Raw genomic sequence first — 20,997 nt, 5'->3', positions numbered from 1 at the left:
TCCTAGGGCCATGGGTGAGGGTCAAGGACCACATTTGACGGTCTTGGGGCCATGGGCAAAGTTCTGAGGACAATGGCTGAGAGTCTGAGGACCATGGCTGAGGTTCTGAGGACCATGTTTGAGGGTCTTGGGGCCACGGGCAAAGTTCTGAGGATGATGGTTGAGGGTCTGAGGACCGTGGCTGAGGTTCTGAGAACCACGTTTGAGGGTCTTGGGGCCATGGGCAAGGTTCTGAGGACCATGGCTGAGGGTCCCAGGGCCTTGGGTGAGGTTCTGAGAACCACGTTTGAGGGTCTTGGGGCCATGGGCAAGGTTCTGAGGACCATGGCTGAGGGTCCCAGGGCCTTGGGTGAGGTTCTGAGGATCATGGCTGAGGGTCTCAGGACCATGGCTGAGGGTCCTAGGACCATGGGTGAGGTTCTGAGGATCATGGCTGAGGGTCTCAGGACCACGGCTGAGGGTCCTAGGACCATGGGTGAGGTTCTGAGGATCATGGCTGAGGGTCTCAGGACCACGGCTGAGGGTCCTAGGACCATGGGTGAGGTTCTGAGGATCATGGCTGAGGGTCTCAGGACCATGGCTGAGGGTCCTAGGACCATGGGTGAGGTTCTGAGGATCATGGCTGAGGGTCTCAGGACCACGGCTGAGCGTCCTAGGACCATGGGTTAGGTTCTGAGGACCACGGCTGAAGGTCTCAGGACCACGGCTGAGGGTCCTAGGGCCATGGGTGAGGTTCTGAGGATCATGGCTGAAGGTCTCAGGACCATGGCTTAAGGTTTTCAGGACCATGGTTTAGTGCCAGGGTTGGGTTAACAGTTGGACATGATCCTGAAGGTCTCTTCCGACCAAAATGATTCTACAGTTTACACCCAGCTCATCTTTAAGCTTGATGCGTTAAACAGCACGGGGGACAGAAATCCCCAACGGGAATAGCATGAGTGATAAATCCCAAAAGCCAGCGCTCAAGCTCATCTTCCATACACTGTTTCCATGTCGGGGCTGCAAAACCTAAGGGAGGATTGAAACTTCAAACCACGTATCGTTGCAACCAGATGCTCGTTGCGTGGAGGTTGGACTAGACGACATTTGAAGGTCCTTTCCAACCCAAACTACGATTCTACGATATCACGACCGCGCTTTTCGCGACCTTTTCTATGATTCCCATCTCCTGCCATAAGACAAGGTCAAGCGTGCACGACCAGAAGGGTGAGATAAATCAGGAAGGCCTAATTAACCAGAGCTAAAAGCAGAAAATCGCGCCTACCCGTAGATATCGAGCACGCCGATGAAGGAGTGCTGCTTGACGGTGGTGTGCAGGGCCTTGTTGATGTGCTGCACGATCCAGTTGAAGAGCTGAGCGTAGATGTGCTTGGCCAAGGCGTCGCGGGCGTTGAGCACCTGCTGCACGGACATGTTCTTCACGTAGGTCTCGGCCGTGGTGACGAGCTTGCGATGGCAAAGCCAGTGCTGCATCTGGCCGTGCTCCAGGCCCAGCAAAGCGCAAAAGTTGGCCAAGTGCTCGTCCTCGCTCTGGAGGGGGAACAAGAGGTCAAATCAGCAGGTTGGCGACACTCCAGAAGCGGAGTTTTAACACCGAATCTTCAAATCAGTGCAAGGAATTAGTATTTAATGATTATTTAGGGAAATACTGTGTAAGGACAGAGATGCGATGAGGGCTCGTCCAGTTGCGTTGGTCTTCGTGGACATTAAGGACACGGCTCACGCGGAGCTCTACGTGGTGGGACAACCCGTGGTTTTCCTCTGCTCTATTTTTGAGGTCTTAAACCTCATCAAAAACCAGATTTCCACAGCGATTGTCTCCACTTTACTCCTCCTTGAGCTGCAACCGCACGCTCCTTCCGAGCAACCTTAATTAACCCTCAATTAAAGCTCCGGGTACGCCGTTCCACCGGCCTTTTACAAACCGACCCCATTTTGAAGAGCAAAGTTGCAAAACGTGCATTAACAGAAGGGTTTGTGTTTTGCAGAATCAATTAAATGACATCTGAACTTCCTTTTCTCCAGTGCATTATACAACTCAACAGATCACTGGAAGATTTAAAGATGATTTAGGATGTAAGGCGGTAACTGAGCTTTGAAGGGTTTTGCTCACGGGCTGGCTTGAGCGAGACATAATGCGCCATCTCCCAGTTAAAAAGCAAAACAAGCATGAAATTACGATGTGTTTGCAACAATAGAAAAGAATACGAGGAGGGAAAGGGTTTTCTAGCAAAGGATCCGCTCAATATATCCATATATGAGCACGCAAAGCTCTTGCTGCCGACCTACCGAGACACTACAGGCGTCGCCGTCCCGTTCCCCTTGGATTTCCAAGTTGCCGAGGTGCAGAATGGCAGCGATGATCCGGAAAATGGTCGTCTGGTGAGACTCCTTCACACCTACGGGAACAATCGACAGCTGATTGCGGCACCGGAAAACAAACGGTGGGTTTTGGTTTATTCAAAAAAGGCCGGTTTGGTTTCCTTCCCGCGCTGTCGAGAATTATCAGACCGCTCCCCATCAATTCGGCGTTAAGTCATCGCTCAAATGTGACGGCAACGGGAGCTCCTCGTGTTCTTTCTTTACCTCTAATGGTTGTATCAAAGGCGTTTTATCACGTGTGGGTTTCATACTATAGAGAAAACGCATGAAAACAAGGATTCTACCGTTGATTCTACACCGGGGGTAGAAGATGTTGTTGCTATATATATATTTTCTAGCAGATTTTTGCAGGCATTCCCAGCAGGGCCTTTGCTCAGCAGCAACCCGCACAAAGTTTTCTTGCCATATCTTGCATTTTTTCATCCCTGTTGGGTTTCTGGGCCTGTTTTATGTTCAGTTCTAGTATCCTAATTATCCACCCAAGGTCTGAGACAGCACCTGCTGGGTTTTGAATTATCAAGAGCTTCTCTTTCTCTCGCTCGCTCTCTCGGGACTTTTCTGTTATCAGCACCGTGAGAAACGTTTCAAGGTTACTAAAAGGAGCAACACTCTGGTACTTGGCATTCTTAATGGGAGTTAAGCCTGCCTAGGGTGGGGATTTGCAGATAAATCTGACTTCTCGTTACACATAATAAGGCAGGAGAGTGTAGGAGTAATTTCACCAGGCCCTGAGCGCAAGCAGAGTTGGGGGAGGCAGAGAAAGGGACCAAAGCGACACCTCGAGTGACAAAGGGATGGGGAGAAGGTCCCTGGGGGTTACAGTCCCGTGGGCAAGTTTGGAGCAACAAGAGGCATCGTATATTTTATGAGTAATTACGAGATATAAGTCGCACAAGCTGGACAAGAGAAGGGTGACGACAAGACCCTCGGCTCAGGAATCAGCTGCTCGTTACAATCCTGCAATGGTCCAAGAAGCGACAACACCCTCAACGTGAATAAAGATTGAAGTGTACAGTGAGAGCCTGGAAACAGGGGAAAAAATAGCAAGTGGAAGCTGCAGATCAGCTTTGACTCCAGAATGGTTTATTTGGGTTTCTCTGAATTGAAGTTCGGTGTGCTCCTCCATTTCACAGAATCCCAGAATGTCAGGGGTTGAAGGGCCCTGGGAAGCTCATGCAGTGCAATCCCCCCATGGAGCAGGAACACCCAGATGAGGTTACACAGGAAGGTGTCCAGGCGGGTTGGAATGTCTGCACAGAAGGAGACTCCACAACCCCCTGGGCAGCCTGGGCCAGGCTCTGCCACCCTCACCCCAAACAAGTTTCTTCTCAGATTTAAGTGGAACCTCCTGTGTTCCAGTTTGCACCCATTGCCCCTTGTCCTGTCACTGGTTGTCACCAGAAGAGCCTGGCTCCATCCTCCTGACACTCCCCCTTTAGATATCTGTAAACATGAATGAGTCCCCCCTCAGTGTCCTCTTGTCCAGCTCCAGAGCCCCAGCTCCCTCAGCCTTTCCTCACACGGGAGATGCTCCGCTCCCTTCAGCATCTTGGTGGCTGCGCTGGACTCTCTCCAGCAGTTCCCTGTCCTGCTGGAACTGAGGGGCCACAGCTGGACACAAGATTCCAGGTGTGGTCTCCCCAGGGCAGAGCAGAGGGGCAGGAGAACCTCTCGGACCTACTGACCACCCCCTTCTAACCCACCCCAGGTACCATTGGCTTCCTGGCCACAAGGGCCCAGTGCTGGCTCATGGTCACCCTGCTGTCCCCAGCACCCCGAGCTCCCTTTCCCCTACGCTGCTCTCTAATAGGTCATTCCCCAACTTACACTGAACCTGGGGTTGTTCTGCCCAGATTCAAGACTCTACACTTGCCCTTGTTCTATTTCATTCCATTTTCCCGCCCAACTCTCCAGCCTGTCCAGGTCTCTGATGGCAGCACAGCCTCTGGCGTGTCACCACTCCTCCCAGCTTGGTGTCACCAGCAAACTTGCTGACAGTCACTCTATTCCCTCGGCCAAATCACTGATGAATATCTTGAACAATCCCGGCCCCAGCACTGCCCCTGAGGCACTGCACTAGATCCAGGCCTCAACTGGACTCTGCCCATTGACCACGACTCTCTGGCTTCTTCCCTTCAGCCAGGTCACACTCCACCTCACTCCCCGCTCATCCAGACCGCACTCCCTCAGTTCAGCGGTGAGGATGCTGTGGGACACTGTGTCAAATGCCTCACTCAAGTCAAGGTAGACCATGTCCACCGCTCTGCCACCATCCATCCACCTTGTTACCTCTTCACAAAAGGTTGGTCCGCAAGAAAAACTTCTACCGCTACTAAAGAACAAGGTTAAGCCAACTAGCTCAGCGGGAAGGTGGGTTTTTAGCACGTAGTATTACAGGATGGCTGCAGAATTCAGCTAAAAATCATTTGCCAGAGGCTTCTCCAAGCGCTTACCAAGCAGGGTGAAGGCGTGCCTGGTTTTCTCCAGGTCGTCGGCGTCGTCCACGCCGTCGATGGACGTGTCGCCTCCCTGAGACGTGTAGAAAAAGTCTTCGGCGCACGCTAAGAGAGGAGAACGAGAAGAAATACATCAGCGACAAACAGCAGATTTGAAGAGCGAGGGGCGTTTGAAACGCAGACACAACAAGGAGAGACCCCGGGATTTAGAACCGCAATCGCCTTGTCCGTAAACTTAGTTTGAGGCCCAAACCATCAAGATCTGCGCCCAAGGGTGAGAACTGGAAGCCAGAGTTGGTTCTCAGCACCAGTTCGGTTCGTTTCAAACTCCCAACATATTGCCAAAGTATCACGAAAAACCAATCTACTGTGTGTTCCTGCTGGTAACCTTTAAAATCACTGCAATCTGTGCTTAGTTTTTGACTCGTTGTCACCAGAAGGTCCCCACGGCTTCCCAGCCCTCCCGTGGGTTTTTGCATTAGCTGTAATTTCAGGTTGTAAGAAAAACATTGAATTCTTTTTGGCACAAAAAGCGCCGGGACACGGAGGTTTCGGTAACTCGGGAAACAACGGGTGGAAAATACTGATGTCCGTCCCGGTTTCCCCAGCACAATAGAAATTCACCCAGGTAATGATGGAACACGTGGCGTTAATGACTTTAATGACCACAACTCCCTTTGATTCGCATAAGTCTGGTGCGAAATCAGTCATGAAAAATCCCTCGAAATAAAGAAATGTGAAAGAATTGTGCATATCTGCACTCACGGAAAAACACCCCGACCTATTAATTCCCTGCACCAAAGTCAAACATCTCCAATTTCGGAGCAAATGGCTTTTCGCCGTCGTTGCGTTTTGCGGATACGCGAGGGAGGTAGAACCACGTACTTAGGCCGAGCTCTTTGAACTCCGGAAGACTCGCTGAGGCGCAAAGCTGGTAGAAGATGTGGTAGTTGCGCTCGTCCTCTGCCTACGGGGGGAAACAGCAAATTCAGGGGTGAGAAGAGGTTATGGTTGTGCTCCCATCCTGACCACCCTCGTGGTCAACGGGCAGAGTCCAGTTGAGGCCTGGATCTAGTGCAGTGTCTCAGGGGCAGTGCTGGGGCCGGGATTGTTCAAGATATTCATCAGTGATTTGGCCGAGGGAATAGAGTGACTGTCAGCAAGTTTGCTGGTGACACCAAGCTGGGAGGAGTGGTGACACGCCAGAGGCTGTGCTGCCATCAGAGACCTGGACAGGCTGGAGAGTTGGGCGGGAAAATGTAATGAAATAGAACAAGGACAAGTGTAGAGTCTTGAATCTGGGCAGAACAACCCCAGGTTCAGTGTAAGTTGGGGAATGACCTATTAGAGAGCAGCGTAGGGGAAAGGGACCTGGGGGTGCTGGGGACAGCAGGGTGACCATGAGCCAGCACTGGGCCCTTGTGGCCAGGAAGCCAATGGTACCTGGGGTGGGTTAGAAGGGGGTGGTCAGTAGGTCCGAGAGGTTCTCCTGCCCCTCTGCTCTGCCCTGGGGAGACCACACCTGGAATCTTGTGTCCAGCTGTGGCCCCTCAGTTCCAGCAGGACAGGGAACTGCTGCAGAGAGTCCAGCGCAGCCACCAAGATGATGGAGGGAGTGGAGCATCTCCCGTGTGAGGAAAGGCTGAGGGAGCTGGGGCTCTGGAGCTGGACAAGAGGACACTGAGGGGTCTCAGATCCTCTCATGGGGATCAATATGGAAATGGTGAGTGTCAGGAGGATGGAGCCAGGCTCTTCTCGGTGACAACCAGTGACAGGACAAGGGGCAATGGGTGCAAACTGGAACACAAGAGGTTCCACTTAAATTTGAGAAGCAACTTGTTCCTGGTGAGGGTGGCAGAGCCTGGCCCAGGCTGCCCAGGGGGGTTGTGGAGTCTCCTTCTGTGCAGACATTCCAACCCGCCTGGACACCTTCCTGTGTAACCTCATCTGGGTGTTCCTGCTCCATGGGGGGATTGCATTGGATGAGCTTTCCAGGGCCCTTCAACCCCTGACATCCTGGGATTCTCTGATTCCCATCATCGCGGCCTCCTCAGTGCCACCAAGAAGGTGGGAACCTTGTGGTACATGGGAAAAGGGAGGTGCCACCCTTGCCCTAATCCACGGAAATCAGTACCACAGGTTCCAAAAGACAGACCAACTCACCTGGAAAACAACGCGGGATTTTTCCAGCAGATACGTCCTCATGTTGGCGCCGATGATGTGGTATCTTTTATCAAAGCCGATCTGAATGTATTTCCCAAAGCGGCTGCTGTTGTCATTCCTGGTTGTTTTGGCGTTTCCAATCGCCTGCGTAGAAACAAGATGAAAGGTTGATTTTTCATTTCTTCATCAAGCAGACGAAGTTAAAGCTGTTTTAGTCACTTCTGGGGACACACAGTGATCGCAACAAGAAGGACAATGGAAAATACGTGGGTTTTACCTCCATAATTGGGCTCGACGCAAGGACTTTGGCTTCAATGTTGGTGTCGCTGGCAGAACCGCCCACGGTTGCGAAGAAGCGCATGGCGTATTTGGCAGAAACCGTCTTCCCCGCACCCGATTCCCCGCTGACGATGATGGATTGGTTCTTCTCATCCCTGTGGTGGCAGAGACAAGAAGCTTATTAACCTAGTTAATTTGCTTGTTAATAGTCTGTTTGCATCACGCAACCATCTTCCATCTTCACGCGGCCGCGTCTCTCTCGTCTTCTCACCACCCAGGTGCTGGATTTATTCTGGATTTTACCAAACTGATCGTTATTTTGGTTGAAAATGACCCTCAAGATCATCGAGTCCAACGGTGAATAATCCACAATTGTGCTAAACGTTAATTAAAATCTAAAGGATGCTCTGACCGTCCATCCACCTTACAACGTCACAATATGCTGCTTGGCATTCATCTAAAGAACTATTGACAATCATTGGCTGAACTTCAGCTCTAATATTATATATTTAATGTCCCTCCAATGCCTTCACTCAAGCATTTGAGCTTTATGCTTAACGAAGCACGGGCAATTAGGTGCAAAATCCACTCAAGTAGCCTTATTGCTGAGCTATTAGAACATAAATACCCAGGAAGGTTCCTCTGAGCTCCAAATACATGAAAAACTATTGAAAATGTGAAATCAAGCACCCTAAAATTAGGAACAGCAGAATTCGTTTGATTCCCTGGGGAATTATAGAAGTATTTTCAAACATCTGGTTAAAACTTTGACAAAAGTAACACAAAGGAAAAATATAATGGATTTAAAGGACAACTGCTCCTGCCAAGACTCCGGCCAAACCAACCCATCCTAACGCTTCGTTTAAAAGATGGATCTTTATGCACGTTTTGTACAATATTAACACACAATCTCCCCGCATCTGCATGTTTCTGTGTGTCCCTGTGTCCCCTCAGCTCCTGTTCTCCAGCTGAACCCCCCAGGTCCCTCAGCCGCTCCCATCACACTTGTGCTCCAGCCCCTCACCAGCTCCATTCCCTTCTCTCCACTCGCTCCAGCACCTCAAGGCCTTTCTTGTGAGGTGATCCCGCCACCCCTCTGGCTGCCATTTTGAGCCCTGAGGTGACTCTGGTGCCACCATTTCGAGCCCTGAGGTGACTCTGGTGCCCCTGGTGCCACCATTTCGAGCCCTGAGGTGACTCTGGTGCCCCTGGTGCCACCCTTTCAAGCCCTGAGGTGATTCTGGTGCCCCTGGTGCCGCCATTTCGAGCCCTGAGGTGACTCTGGTGCCGCCATTTCGAGCCCTGAGGTGACTCCGGTGCCCCTGGTGCCGCCATTTTGAGCCCTGAGGTGATTCTGGTGCCCCTGGTGCCGCCATTTTGAGCCCTGAGGCAATTCTGGTACCGCCATTTTGAGCCTTGAGGTGATTCTGGTGCCGCCATTTCGAGCCCTGAGGTGATTCTGGTGCCGTCATTTCGAGCCCTGAGGTGAGGGCCCCAAAACTGTCCCCAGGATTCGAGGTTTGGCCTCCCCAGTGCCGCTCGGGGGTGTTAAAGCTGTTTTTGTAGCACGACCCACCAGACACATGAACCCAACAGAGAAAAACCAATTCCAGCTCCAAAGAAACTAAGACCAAGCACCAAACCCACAAATATGTTGGATAAACCCTTAGCAGCAGTTCCCAGGATGGGCAACACCAGTGATTTATCATCATCTATCTATTATATAGGTGAGAAGTTTCAGCTCTGCAGTGATCATCTTCATGGAAAACCAAGATGAGCCACAGTCTCAAAAATTAATATAATGACCCGAACTACAACCTCCGCCCATCAGAGATACTTAGAAAAGCACCAAGGTGCAGAAATCCAAACCAGAACCAAGTCCAAGATTACTTCTCCAATGCGAGGGCCAACGGCAGCCCCAAAAGTTTAAACGGCGCAAAGTTTAAAGGACGCGGAGATAAGGATTTTCGGGACGTGGTTTAGCGATAGTGTTGGGTTAATGGTTGGACTCGATGATCATAAAGGTCTTTTCCAACCAAAATTATTCTATGATTCCATGAAAGCTGAGGGTTGCAAATAACGGTGGCATCTGTATATAATTTATAGACTGTAAATTCTGAGTGTTTTCCTTCATTTTGCTATTTCAATGTGTTTTTTTCAAGCAGTAATACCTGTTTCTAAGCTTCTCCAGGGTTGCTCCAGCTCTAATCCTGGATCTGACACTAATTCTCCACGTCGCGGAGCGAGTCGATGAGTCTCCCCGCATTTCCACCACGAAAATCATATTTAACCTACTTCTTTGGGGATGCTCAGAGGATTAGTGTCCATAAAGCAAGTTGAAGATTAAAAATGCTTTAAGTATTGTAGTTTGAATTTAGCCTGACCGTAACTAAAAGACCCATAAAGCCTCGATGGACAATAGGCTCTAATACAATTGTGGAGGTTAAAAATGAGCGTAGCTATTACACCACGGTCTTAGCGATACGTAAAACGGCAATAATTTAATTACCACCAGTGCCAAAGTCAGCAGCAACATATTGACGGCTTTTCCAGTGCTATTATTTATCCGCAATATCCCATTCCAGCAACATCAAAAGCTGGTGTAACGTCACCCAAATGTTGCAGGGAGGACGTTAGATCACACACGGCCCATCCAGGGTCTTACATGGGATGATGCATCGTGGGGTGACAAACCCCCCGGGGTTCACCCTGCGCAGCTTCGGAGGGAAGGACGAGCTTCTCCTGGGATTTATGCTTTAGGGAAGAACACAAAGTCCTCGGCCGCACTAAAATGAGGTCAGCGATTCTTTTGTGTGCTGGTTTTAATGAGAGCAAAACACGCGCCCGGCCAATTTTAGCGGCTCTCTGGTACCCTGATGCTCTTTTTGGTGCTGGGATCGCACACCCGAGCGTCGCCGGCTCCCACCCAAGCGGATGTGGAGCTCGATGGCCCTGAAAATGGACATGGCATCCTCCCAAAAAAGATCGCACAGGGTAAGGATCACAGGGGTTTTCTGCTCAACACGCTTGCAAACCCAGGAGCTGAGCTCTGCAGGCACCAGGAGGACAAGGTTGTTGTTCTTCCACCCCATGGCAGTCCCAGGAAGAGGGTAAAAGAATCATATAATTGTTATGTTTGGAAAAAGACACTCAAGATCAAGTTCAACCATTAACCCACCCCTGGCACTGACCAATGTCACTAAGAACCTCATCTCTGTGTATTTCCAACCCCTCCAGGGATGGTGACTCCAGCACTGCCCTGGGCAGCCTGTTCCAATGCCCCACAGCCCTTTGGGGAAGAAATTGTTCCCCAAATCCAACCTCAACCTCCCCTGGCGCAACTTGAGGCCGTTTCTTTGTGTCCCTGTGTCCCCTCAGCTCCTGTTCTCCAGCTGAACCCCCCAGGTCCCTCAGCCGCTCCCATCACACTTGTGCTCCAGCCCCTTCCCCAGCTCCGTTCCCTTCTCTCCACTCGCTCCAGCACCTCAAGGCCTTTCTGGTGAGGTGATGCTGCCACCCCTCTGGCTGCCATTTTGAGCCCTGAGGTGATTCAAGTGCCACCATTTTGAGCCCTGAGGTGATTCTGGTGCCCCCAGGGCCGCATTTTGAGCCCTGAGGTGATTCTGGTGCCCCCAGGGCCACCATTTTGAGCCCTGAGGTGACTCTGGTGCCGCCATTTTGAGCCCTGAGGTGATTCTGGTGCCGCCATTTTGAGCCCTGAGGTGAATGGCCCAAAACTGCCCCCACGATTCGAGGTTTGGCCTCCCCAGCGCTCAGGTCCTTCACCACCTCAACCATCATCAGCCACCGGTGCTTTTAAAACTCTTACACTACCATCTAATTAATTATGGTTGATATACATAAGGAAAACCCCAGATTTTCAGAAACCTACAGGACCAAATTGTCCACCCCGAGGTCTCAGGAAATTCAGTGAGGACATGGGACAACAAGCAGCGGCTGGGAGGTAGACAAGGGCTTTGTGCTCCCATGTAATTACGATGCTCGTCAACACCATCCTGAATGTTTAATTATACTTGGTGTTAAAGCTTTCACCCTCCTATTACGACTCCGGTGACACGACAACTTTGTGGACATCACAAGGCATTGCCCTGAAGGATGCGCAAGTGAATATAAACCGTGGCATTTCATCCACTTCTTAGGAGGCTTTTAAAGTCGTGGCTTGTGTGCAGAATGAACCTAACGGGTACAAAATCAAGAGATGGAGCCAAAGATGGAAAAGCTGAGCAAATATATTCCCTATTTGAGCACTTCAGCTGTGATTTTTCTAACAGGAGGTCACAGAGTTACATCCAAATTTTAGTCGCATCCACAGAAGTGGCAGCAACTGCTGAGATGTTTTTATGGAGAGAAATCAAGTTGTGAGAGGAAAATTTTGGCGGAACTCCAGGCTCCTGCCCAAAGCGATGACACGGGAGGGAATCGGAGCCACCGCCGCGACTGGGACACACAAGGGAGCTTTTGTTCCGCGGAGAAAAGTGAGAAGCAAAGCAGCATTTATGCTGCATCTCCAGGGCATCCTAGGTGTTCTCACAGAATCCCAGAGTGTCAGGGGTTGAAGGGACCTGGCAAGCTCATCCAGTGCAATCCCCCCATGGAGCAGGAACACCCAGATGAGGTTACACAGGAAGGTGTCCAGGCGGGTTGGAATGTCTGCACAGAAGGAGACTCCACAACCCCCTGGGCAGCCTGGGCCAGGCTCTGCCACCCTCACCAGGAACAAGTTGCTTCTCAAATTTAAGCTGAACTTTTGTGTTCCAGTTTGAACCCATTGCCCCATTGGTTGTCACTGAGAAGAGCCTGGCTCCATCCTCCTGACACTCCCCCTTTAGATATCTGTAAACATGAATGAGTCCCCCCTCAGTGTCCTCTTGTCCAGCTCCAGAGCCCCAGCTCCCTCAGCCTTTCCTCACACGGGAGATGCTCCACTCCCTTCAGCATCTTGGTGGCTGCGCTGGACTCTCTCCAGCAGTTCCCTGTCCTGCTGGAACTGAGGGGCCACAGCTGGACACAAGATTCCAGGTGTGGTCTCCCCAGGGCAGAGCAGAGGGGCAGGAGAACCTCTCGGACCTACTGACCACCCCCTTCTAACCCACCCCAGGTACCATTGGCTTCCTGGCCACAAGGGCCCAGTGCTGGCTCATGGTCACCCTGCTGTCCCCAGCACCCCCAGGTCCCTTTCCCCTACGCTGCTCTCTAATAGCTCATTCCCCAAGTTACACTGAACCTGGGGTTGTTCTGCCCAGATTCAAGACTCTACACTTGCCCTTGTTCTATTTCATTACATTTTCCCGCCCAACTCTCCAGCCTGTCCAGGTCTCTGATGGCAGCACAGCCTCTGGCGTGTCACCACTCCTCCCAGCTTGGTGTCACCAGCAAACTTGCTGACAGTCACTCTATTCCCTCGGCCAAATCACTGATGAATATCTTGAACAATCCCGGCCCCAGCACTGCCCCTGAGGCACTGCACTAGATCCAGGCCTCAACTGGACTCTGCCCCCTTGACCATGAAGCTTTAACTGGGATTTCAGGGGTACAAACGTTTCCTACAGCACCCTAAGATGTAAAAAGCACCAGCGCCCATCATAGAATCAAATACTAGGTTGGAAGGGCCCACAAGCATCACCTGCTCTGACCTTTTTTGGCAACAAGATGGAAATTTTCATCCTTCCAATTAATTACTGTTGGCTTGTAATGATCAGAATTCCTAATTTGTTCTTTTTCCTTAGTTTTGCGTTCATGGAATTAAACAAATTTCATCTTAAAAGTAACACTGTGTCTGAATTAAGGTACGACCCTCCATGTTCAAACACTTTCTTCTCAACTAAAATTAACCTAAGGTTGAAGACTAATTAAATCGATTCATTCACCACAATGTTGCGAGTTCAAGCCTACTTGCAATGGAATTCCTACTTACGTCAGAATAAGAATTTCAATATATTTAATAACAATTATTTTTATATCAATCTATGTCAATAATATTTATACCCATATTGGCAATATCTACATGGAAAATATGCCATTCTTGGCACCCAGAGGACAGAAAAACCACCGTTTAATCATGAAATACAATGTAGTTTAATACCCTCTTGCCCCCAAAATAAGCCCTACCCCAAAAATAAGCCCTAGCATGATTTTGACCTTCCGAGATTGCAAGTTGGACATTTATTCCCCGTCTATAGGATGTACCAGACACAATACAATAACTTAAAAGCAAAACAAGTGATGGTTTTGCGCCGGTTCCACGTTGGTCAGGCTCATCTTGGATCAGAAATGCATCTTAAATCGCCACTTCCAACCAAAACGGGGCAGAAAATGGGTTGAAACGCTTGGTAAACGGTTCAACGCTTATTTTTGCCATTAAAAGCCGGGGCTGGACAAATAACCAGTTTATCCACAAGCAAATTTAACACACTGTGGGAGTCCAGACAACTATAATCAAATGATTCCCGGTGCAACAATTTGAAGCTTCCGCTCAAATTCTCTTTTGTAAGAACAAAATCTGTCCTTGGCGACACAATAAACACAAATGAAACTCACGCCACGTTCACTTGGTGAAAACTCCGCTTTGAAGGACCTATAAATATCTCCAAATATCTACCGGTCACGTCCTAACTCAAAAATCATAGAACAACTGAGTTCAGCCTGCTTATCTCACTAAATTATCTGAAATGCGGTTTCCTCGGAGCTATTAAACATGACATTTGCAGAGCGGTTTGAATTTCTGCCAGGAAACTCATCCAAGCGGCAACAGAAAGATCCCCCGTCTGAATGGCGGTTGCGCCAAACCTGTTGAGTTTGTGAGGGGCGTGGAGATCCCCGTCAGCCCAGCCTGTCGGTCTCACCAGCCGACACCACGGAATTAATTAAAAATAGATGACCTTAAAGTGATTTCACAGAATGGACTGGGTTGGAAAAGACCTCAGAGATCATCGAGTCCAACCCTTGGTCCAACTCCAGTCCATTGACTAGATCATGGCACTAAGTGCCATGTCCAGTCTCAGTTTAAAAACCTCCAGGGCCGGTGAGTCCAGCACCTCCCTGGGCAGCCATTCCAATGCCTGACCACTCTCTCTGCAAAGAATTGCTTTCTAATCTCCAGCCTAAATTTAAGTTTAAGCCTTGTTGTCCTATTGTGAACTGCCTGGGAGAAGAGACCAAGCCCCACCTGGCTAGAACTGCCCTTCAGGTAGTTCTAGAGAGTGCTGAGCTCAGCTCTAAGCCTCCTCTTCTCCAGACTAAACAAGCCCAGCTCCCTCAGCCTCTCCCCATAGGGCTTGTGTTCCAGTCCCTTCCCCAGTCTTGTTGCTCTTCTCTGCACCCGCTCCAGCACTTCAATCTCTTTCCTGAGCTGAGGGGCCCAGAACTGAACACAACACTCCAGGTGTGGCCTCCCCAATGCAGAGCACAGGGGAAGGATCACTGCCCTTGTCCTGCTGACCACGCTGGTTTGGATCCAGGACAGGATCCCATTGGCCTTCTTGGCCACCTGGGCACACTGGTGGCTCCTGTTGAGCTTCCTGTCCATGAGTCCCCCCAGGTCCCTTTCTGCCTGACTGCTCTCCAGCCACTCTGTGCCCAGCCTGGAGCGCTGCAGGGGTTGTTGTGGCCAAAGGGCAGCACCCGCCACTTGGCCTTGTTGAACTTCATCCCATTGGAATGGGCCCATTTTTCCACTCCATCCAGACCCCTCTGCAGAGCCCTCCTGCCTTCCAGCAGCTCCACACTCCCTCCCAACTTGGTGTCAGCAGCAAATCTGCTGATGATGGTCTCAATCCCCTCATCTAAATCATCAATAAAGATGTTGAACAGGACCGGACCCAACCCTGACCCCTGGGGACACCACTAGTGCCTGGCCGCCAGCTGGATGCAGCCCCATTCACCAGCACTCTCTGGGCCCGGCCCTCCAGCCAGTTCTTAACCCAGCAGAGAGTGCACTTGCCCAAGCCATGGGCTCCCAGCTTTTGCAGGAGTATATGATGGGAGACAGTGGCAAAGGCTTTGCTGAAGTCTAGATAGACCACGTCCACAGCTTTCAGCGTGAAGCGGTTCTGCATTGTACAAGAGGCTCAAGTTTTGCACCTCGCGGAAGACGGACAGAACGCCAGCGCCCACGGGTGAAGATGAGCACCAAGACGGGGAGACGCGGCACCGTGAAAACACACCAGAACACCTTGTCTTGTCAACTATGAAAATCAAGACATTTCATCCTCTTTTCCGCAACGTCGCTACCGTGGCGCGCTGGTAATATTGAGTTTTTGGCTCACCTGGCCATCTGCTTGTAGGCCTCCTCGGCCACGGCGAAGATGTGCGGGTCCATATCGCCCATGTTTTGGCCACTGTACGCGTAGATGACATCTTGTTCATAGATGGGCAGCTGCTCGTAGGGATTGATGGCAACGAGCACGATACCTTCGAAAAGAGAAATAGATACGTTACAAAGTAAGCGCAGAGTTAGACTTGTGGCTTTTCAGGGCTTGCGTTGGTTGTTTTGAGTGATTTTTGAAATAAAATGCTTGGAGAAAAACAATATAAGAAGGGATTGGGGAAAGACTCTTAATTCTTACCTCAGCATCTCATTCAAAGTGATGTGCTTTGATATATAAGCTCCCATACAGCTACAGAGGAGGCGAATGGAACACATGAGAGGAGTAAATATATAATAATCTCCATTGTGTAAAGCCAGGCTTTGCAGGGGGAGGCAGAAGAAGAGCTAAACAGCCATCACTTCAGAAAAGCAATTCCTGCTCCATCAAAGCCCTGCCAGGCCCAAACAAATAGCCCGGCTTTTCCCCTGACTTTCATTCTTGAGTAAAAGCTCATAACAAAGAACGTACTCAAATCAAAATGAATTGTATAAATCACAGGGAAGACATGCCAGAGCTTGAATTAAAGCTTTCAAGCGTCTTTCTTTGGAACGCTGAGTGATCCCAGGAGCTGACGCGCACCCCGCAAAACACGAACGCCCGCCAGGTTCCACCTCCAAAAACCTTCAGGTTTTGCAGGTTTAAACTGTTATTGCTCCGGAGAATTGGTTTGGAAAGGTGCCTGGTGGAAAAGGATCTGGGGGGCTGGCTGAATTGGGCACCAGAATCACCTCAGGGCTCAAAATGGCGGCACCAGAATCACCTCAGGGCTCAAAACGCTGGCACCAGGGGCACCAGAATCACCTCAGGGCTCAAAATGGTGGCCCTGGGGACACCAGAATCACCTCAGGGCTCAAAATGGCGGCACCAGAATCACCTCAGGGCTCAAAATGGCGGCACCAAAATCACCTCAGGGCTCAAAATGGCAGCACCCGGGGCACCAGAATCACCTCAGGGCTCAAAATGGTGGCACCAGGGGCACCAGAACCACCTCAGGGCTCAAAATGGTGGCCCTGGGGACACCAGAATCACCTCAGGGCTCAAAATGGCGGCACCAGAATCACCTCAGGGCTCAAAATGGCGGCACCAGAATCACCTCAGGGCTCAAAATGGCGGCACCAGGGGCACCAGAATCACTTTGGGTCTCAAAATGGCGGCACCAGAATCACCTCAGGGCTCAAAATGGCGGCACCAGGGGCACCAGAATCACTTTGGGTCTCAAAATGGCGGCCCTGGGGCCACCAGAACCACCTCAGGGCTCAAAATGGTGGCCCTGGGGACACCAGAATCACCTCAGGGCTCAAAATGGCGGCACCAGGGGCACCAGAATCACTTTGGGTCTCAAAATGGCGGCACCAGAATCACTTTGGGTCTCAAAATGGCGGCACCAGAATCACCTCAGGGCTCAAAATGGCGGCACCAGGGGCACCAGAATCACTTTGGGTCTCAAAATGGCAGCCCTGGGGCCACCAGAATCACCTCAGGGTTCAAAATGGTGGCCAGAGGGGTGTGGGATCACCTCACAAGAAAGGCCTTGAGGTGCTGGAGCGAGTTGAGAGAAGGGTTGAAAATACACACAGATGAGGCAACCTCACTGATTTTGGACAAAAATCAAGTTTGCATCAAACTGCAAGCCCACACACAGCTGCAAAAGGCTGCGAGTTGTGTCAACAGTCAAACATCACAGATAATTACAAATTCAAAGGAAAATTACCACTATTACCAGCCACTGAGGGCACTTATTTCAAGGATGCTACTCTAAAGAGTCATCTCCTCCTGCCAAGCATTTCCTCAACAACCCAAATTGCGACACTTAATCATCGCCGTACGCGCCAGCCTTAACCCTGCCACAAAAATACGCGTTTCACCGAAATCTTCCGACTCATCACTTTGAGAAGCCAACAAGCTCTTCTTGAGTGCCAGCCAGAGGGTTCAACACTCAATGTTCCCCAAGGTCACTCAATAAAAATGGCTGAATTGCCTTTTTTTGGTTGTTTTTTTTAGGTTGCAATCTATTCATAGATAACCCGCTGTTTCGAATGGCTTTAGCGAGCCACCCTCCCTGGGAACGACAAACCCAAGCTCATTACTTCTCTTTTGAATATAAGAATTAGAAGACCCCCAAATTAATCAAGAAAAGGAAGCAATAAGTCTTTTTGCAGTCTTTCAGGAGAAAAACCTGCTATGGACGGGTTGGATCGCACCTTTCTGGCATCATGCTGTTCTCCTGTGTTTTGCTAGGTCCTACTTTTTCCCTCTCCAGACCGCCAAGCACATCCAAAGCTGACCTCAAACTCATCATTTAGAGAGTAGTGTAGGGGAAAGGGACCTGGGGGTGCTGGGGACAGCAGGGTGACCATGAGCCAGCACTGGGCCCTTGTGGCCAGGAAGCCAATGGTACCTGGGGTGGGTTAGAAGGGGGTGGTCAGTAGGTCCGAGAGGTTCTCCTGCCCCTCTGCTCTGCCCTGGGGAGACCACACCTGGAATCTTGTGTCCAGCTGTGGCCCCTCAGTTCCAGCAGGACAGGGAACTGCTGGAGAGAGTCCAGCGCAGCCACCAAGATGCTGGAGGGAGTGGAGCATCTCCCGTGTGAGGAAAGGCTGAGGGAGCTGGGGCTCTGGAGCTGGACAAGAGGACACTGAGGGGGGACTCATTCATGTTTACAGATATCTAAAGGGGGAGTGTCAGGAGGATGGAGCCAGGCTCTTCTGGGTGACAACCAGTGACAGGACAAGGGGCAATGGGTTCAAACTGGAACACAGGAGGTTCCACTTAAATTTGAGAAGGAACTTGTTCCTGGTGAGGGTGGCAGAGCCTGGCCCAGGCTGCCCAGGGGGTTGTGGAGTCTCCTTCTGTGCAGACATTCCAACCCGCCTGGACACCTTCCTGTGTAACCTCATCTGGGTGTTCCTGCTCCATGGGGGGATTGCACTGCATGAGCTTGCCAGGGCCCTTCCAATCCCTAAGATTCTGTGATTCATCTGTTGAGACACTGCCACCAAGATTTACACCCATAGACAACAAGCTTGGAGGTTCTCAGTGCACTAACCCTCAAAAGCTACGTCTAGTTTGGCAATCTAAAGCTTGTTGGCTCACTCTGGTGTCTCCCACCCGCCTCAAATTCACACTCCCCGGACTTTCCACATGCCACAGCCCCTGGTTTGTGGTTGGCAGTGGTTTCTAGGTGGACACGGCTCACCGGGAGCTCAACACATGGCCTGGACACTCACCGCAGTACGTGTAGATGTGGTTGGACTCCAGGAACCTGACTTTGAGGTTGTGGAGGACGGCGGGTTCGTGGAGGTAGCTCAGAGCCGTCAGGTCATTCTCTCCCACCAGGATATCGGGATTGCGCAGGAAAGGCAGCTCGTTTCCTTGGAGATCAATGGGATATTCGTAGAGCTGAGGAGAGACACACGGGGAACATGAGACCACAAAAACCTCTGACATGTTATAACAAGCACAACTCCACCCCGATACTATCAAATATTGATATTTGCACATCCTGCTCTAAATTAAATCAAAGGTAAAGGGACCTGGATGACACACCACCAGGTGACGGGTCATCATAAATGGCTTGGAGGTGGCCAAGAGATGGTCCTGGTGGACACTGATGATCCACAAGTACCAACCTGAGAATATCTGAGTTGTTTTCAGGCCAATCATGGGGCAAAAAGCCTTTAGCCAGCTGAGCTGTAACAGATACCACAGAAAACCACCGCTTCATCTCACTGAAGCATCTTCATGCTCTCCAAAAGTCCGCCTTGCTTCAAAATACACCTTGTTTCAAGACACCGGCGATGTTGTCATGATGTTGGCACTCCATGGCCAAACGGCTCAAGAAGAATCAACCCAAGTGCTCAAGGACAGGGCCGCACAGCACGTCCGAGCACCTCGGGCTTGTTTGATATCCCAGCTCCACGTTGCCAACGGCAATTGTCAAGAGTTCGCGCTCAGTCTCGCGTCTTAACGGCAAATAGAGCGGGGATCCCTTGTGATATTTCGTAATGGGCTTTTCATTGAGGAGTATGGCCAGAAACCATAAAAATAAAAACCCAAAGCATTTCAAGCACAAGGACCAAAGAGAAGCACTAAACAGTCAGGTAATGCATGTTGGCTGTCAGGAATAAAAGGCTTTCAACAGCTTCAAAACCCCTGAAGATATGAACGCTCGGTGTCTCCGTCTGACGCACATGATGTTTTCCCCTTCGCTGAAGCTTTTCAGCCCAACACAACCTGGGTCCCCGCGGGGTTTCATATGAAAAAGCAGCAAACTGGGGTTTTTGGGAGCACCCACAATAAGCAGCAGCTTCTTGTACAACTCCTGAGCATCATGTTTGCATCGTATTATTAAAGATACATTCAAAGATTGATATGACTGAGAGATGCGGGACGGTGAATCCAGCAGGACCAACCACGGAGCTGCTGGGCAGGGAACTCACCCAGAAGCACAGGATGGTGATTCATGGTCCTACAAGAACGTATCTGCTGCTCCCAAGGGACAATGAGGTGGCACCTGGGCATCTCCTCACCCTCCATCCTTCACCCTCCTCAGATTGCTGCCTGCTGCTGAGGAGCAAACTGAGGACAACGAGCACAACTGGGGCTGAACTGCGATGAGCCAACAGCACCGTGAGCCGGGTGCAGATTTTAATCTGAATTCACAGAATGTCAGGGTTGGAAGGGACCTCAGAAGATGAGCTAATCCAATCCCCCCATGGAGCAGGAACACCCAGATGAGGTTACACAGGAAGGTGTCCAGGCGGGTTGGAATGTCTGCACAGAAGGAGACTCCACAACCCCCTGGGCAGCCTGGGCCAGGCTCTGCCACCCTCACCAGGAACAAGTTGCTTCTCAAATTTAAGTGGAACCTCTTGTGTTCCAGTTTGAACCCATTACCCCTTGTCCTGTCACTGGTTGTCACCCAGAAGAGCCTGGCTCCATCCTCCTGACACTCCCCCTTTATATATCTGTAAACATGAATGAGTCCCCCCTCAGTGTCCTCTTGTCCAGCTCCAGAGCCCCAGCTCCCTCAGCCTTTCCTCACACGGGAGATGCTCCACTCCCTCCAGCATCTTGGTGGCTGCGCTGGACTCTCTCCAGCAGTTCCCTGTCCTGCTGGAACTGAGGGGCCACAGCTGGACACAAGATTCCAGGTGTGGTCTCCCCAGGGCAGAGCAGAGGGGCAGGAGAACCTCTCGGACCTACTGACCACCCCCTTCTAACCCACCCCAGGTACCACTGGCTTCCTGGCCACAAGGGCCCAGTGCTGGCTCATGGTCACCCTGCTGTCCCCAGCACCCCCAGGTCCCTTTCCCCTACGCTGCTCTCTA

General features: G+C 50.8%; 1 protein-coding gene across 2 annotated transcripts in view; it reads right to left on the bottom strand.

Annotated features, from left to right (window-relative positions):
* The window catches only part of LOC102091390 (unconventional myosin-Vb), a 60,510-nt gene extending 41,381 nt beyond the window's left edge, over nucleotides 1–19,129 (bottom strand). For both annotated transcript variants that reach the window (XM_065044646.1, XM_065044647.1), the window contains exons 1-8: nucleotides 18,895–19,129; nucleotides 15,566–15,710; nucleotides 7,279–7,435; nucleotides 7,002–7,145; nucleotides 5,724–5,805; nucleotides 4,836–4,943; nucleotides 2,290–2,399; nucleotides 1,265–1,530 (exon numbers count right to left, since the gene is read on the bottom strand). In XM_065044646.1, coding sequence (XP_064900718.1) covers nucleotides 1,265–1,530; nucleotides 2,290–2,399; nucleotides 4,836–4,943; nucleotides 5,724–5,805; nucleotides 7,002–7,145; nucleotides 7,279–7,435; nucleotides 15,566–15,710; nucleotides 18,895–19,114 — 1,232 coding nt within the window. In that variant the 5' untranslated portion in view covers nucleotides 19,115–19,129. The remainder of the gene's footprint in view (nucleotides 1–1,264; nucleotides 1,531–2,289; nucleotides 2,400–4,835; nucleotides 4,944–5,723; nucleotides 5,806–7,001; nucleotides 7,146–7,278; nucleotides 7,436–15,565; nucleotides 15,711–18,894) is intronic.
* Nucleotides 19,130–20,997: the final 1,868 nt, after the last annotated feature.

Source organism: Columba livia, chromosome W (genome assembly GCF_036013475.1).
Source record: "Columba livia isolate bColLiv1 breed racing homer chromosome W, bColLiv1.pat.W.v2, whole genome shotgun sequence".
NCBI lineage: Eukaryota > Metazoa > Chordata > Aves > Columbiformes > Columbidae > Columba > Columba livia.
This window is presented reverse-complemented; position numbering and strand designations above follow the sequence as displayed.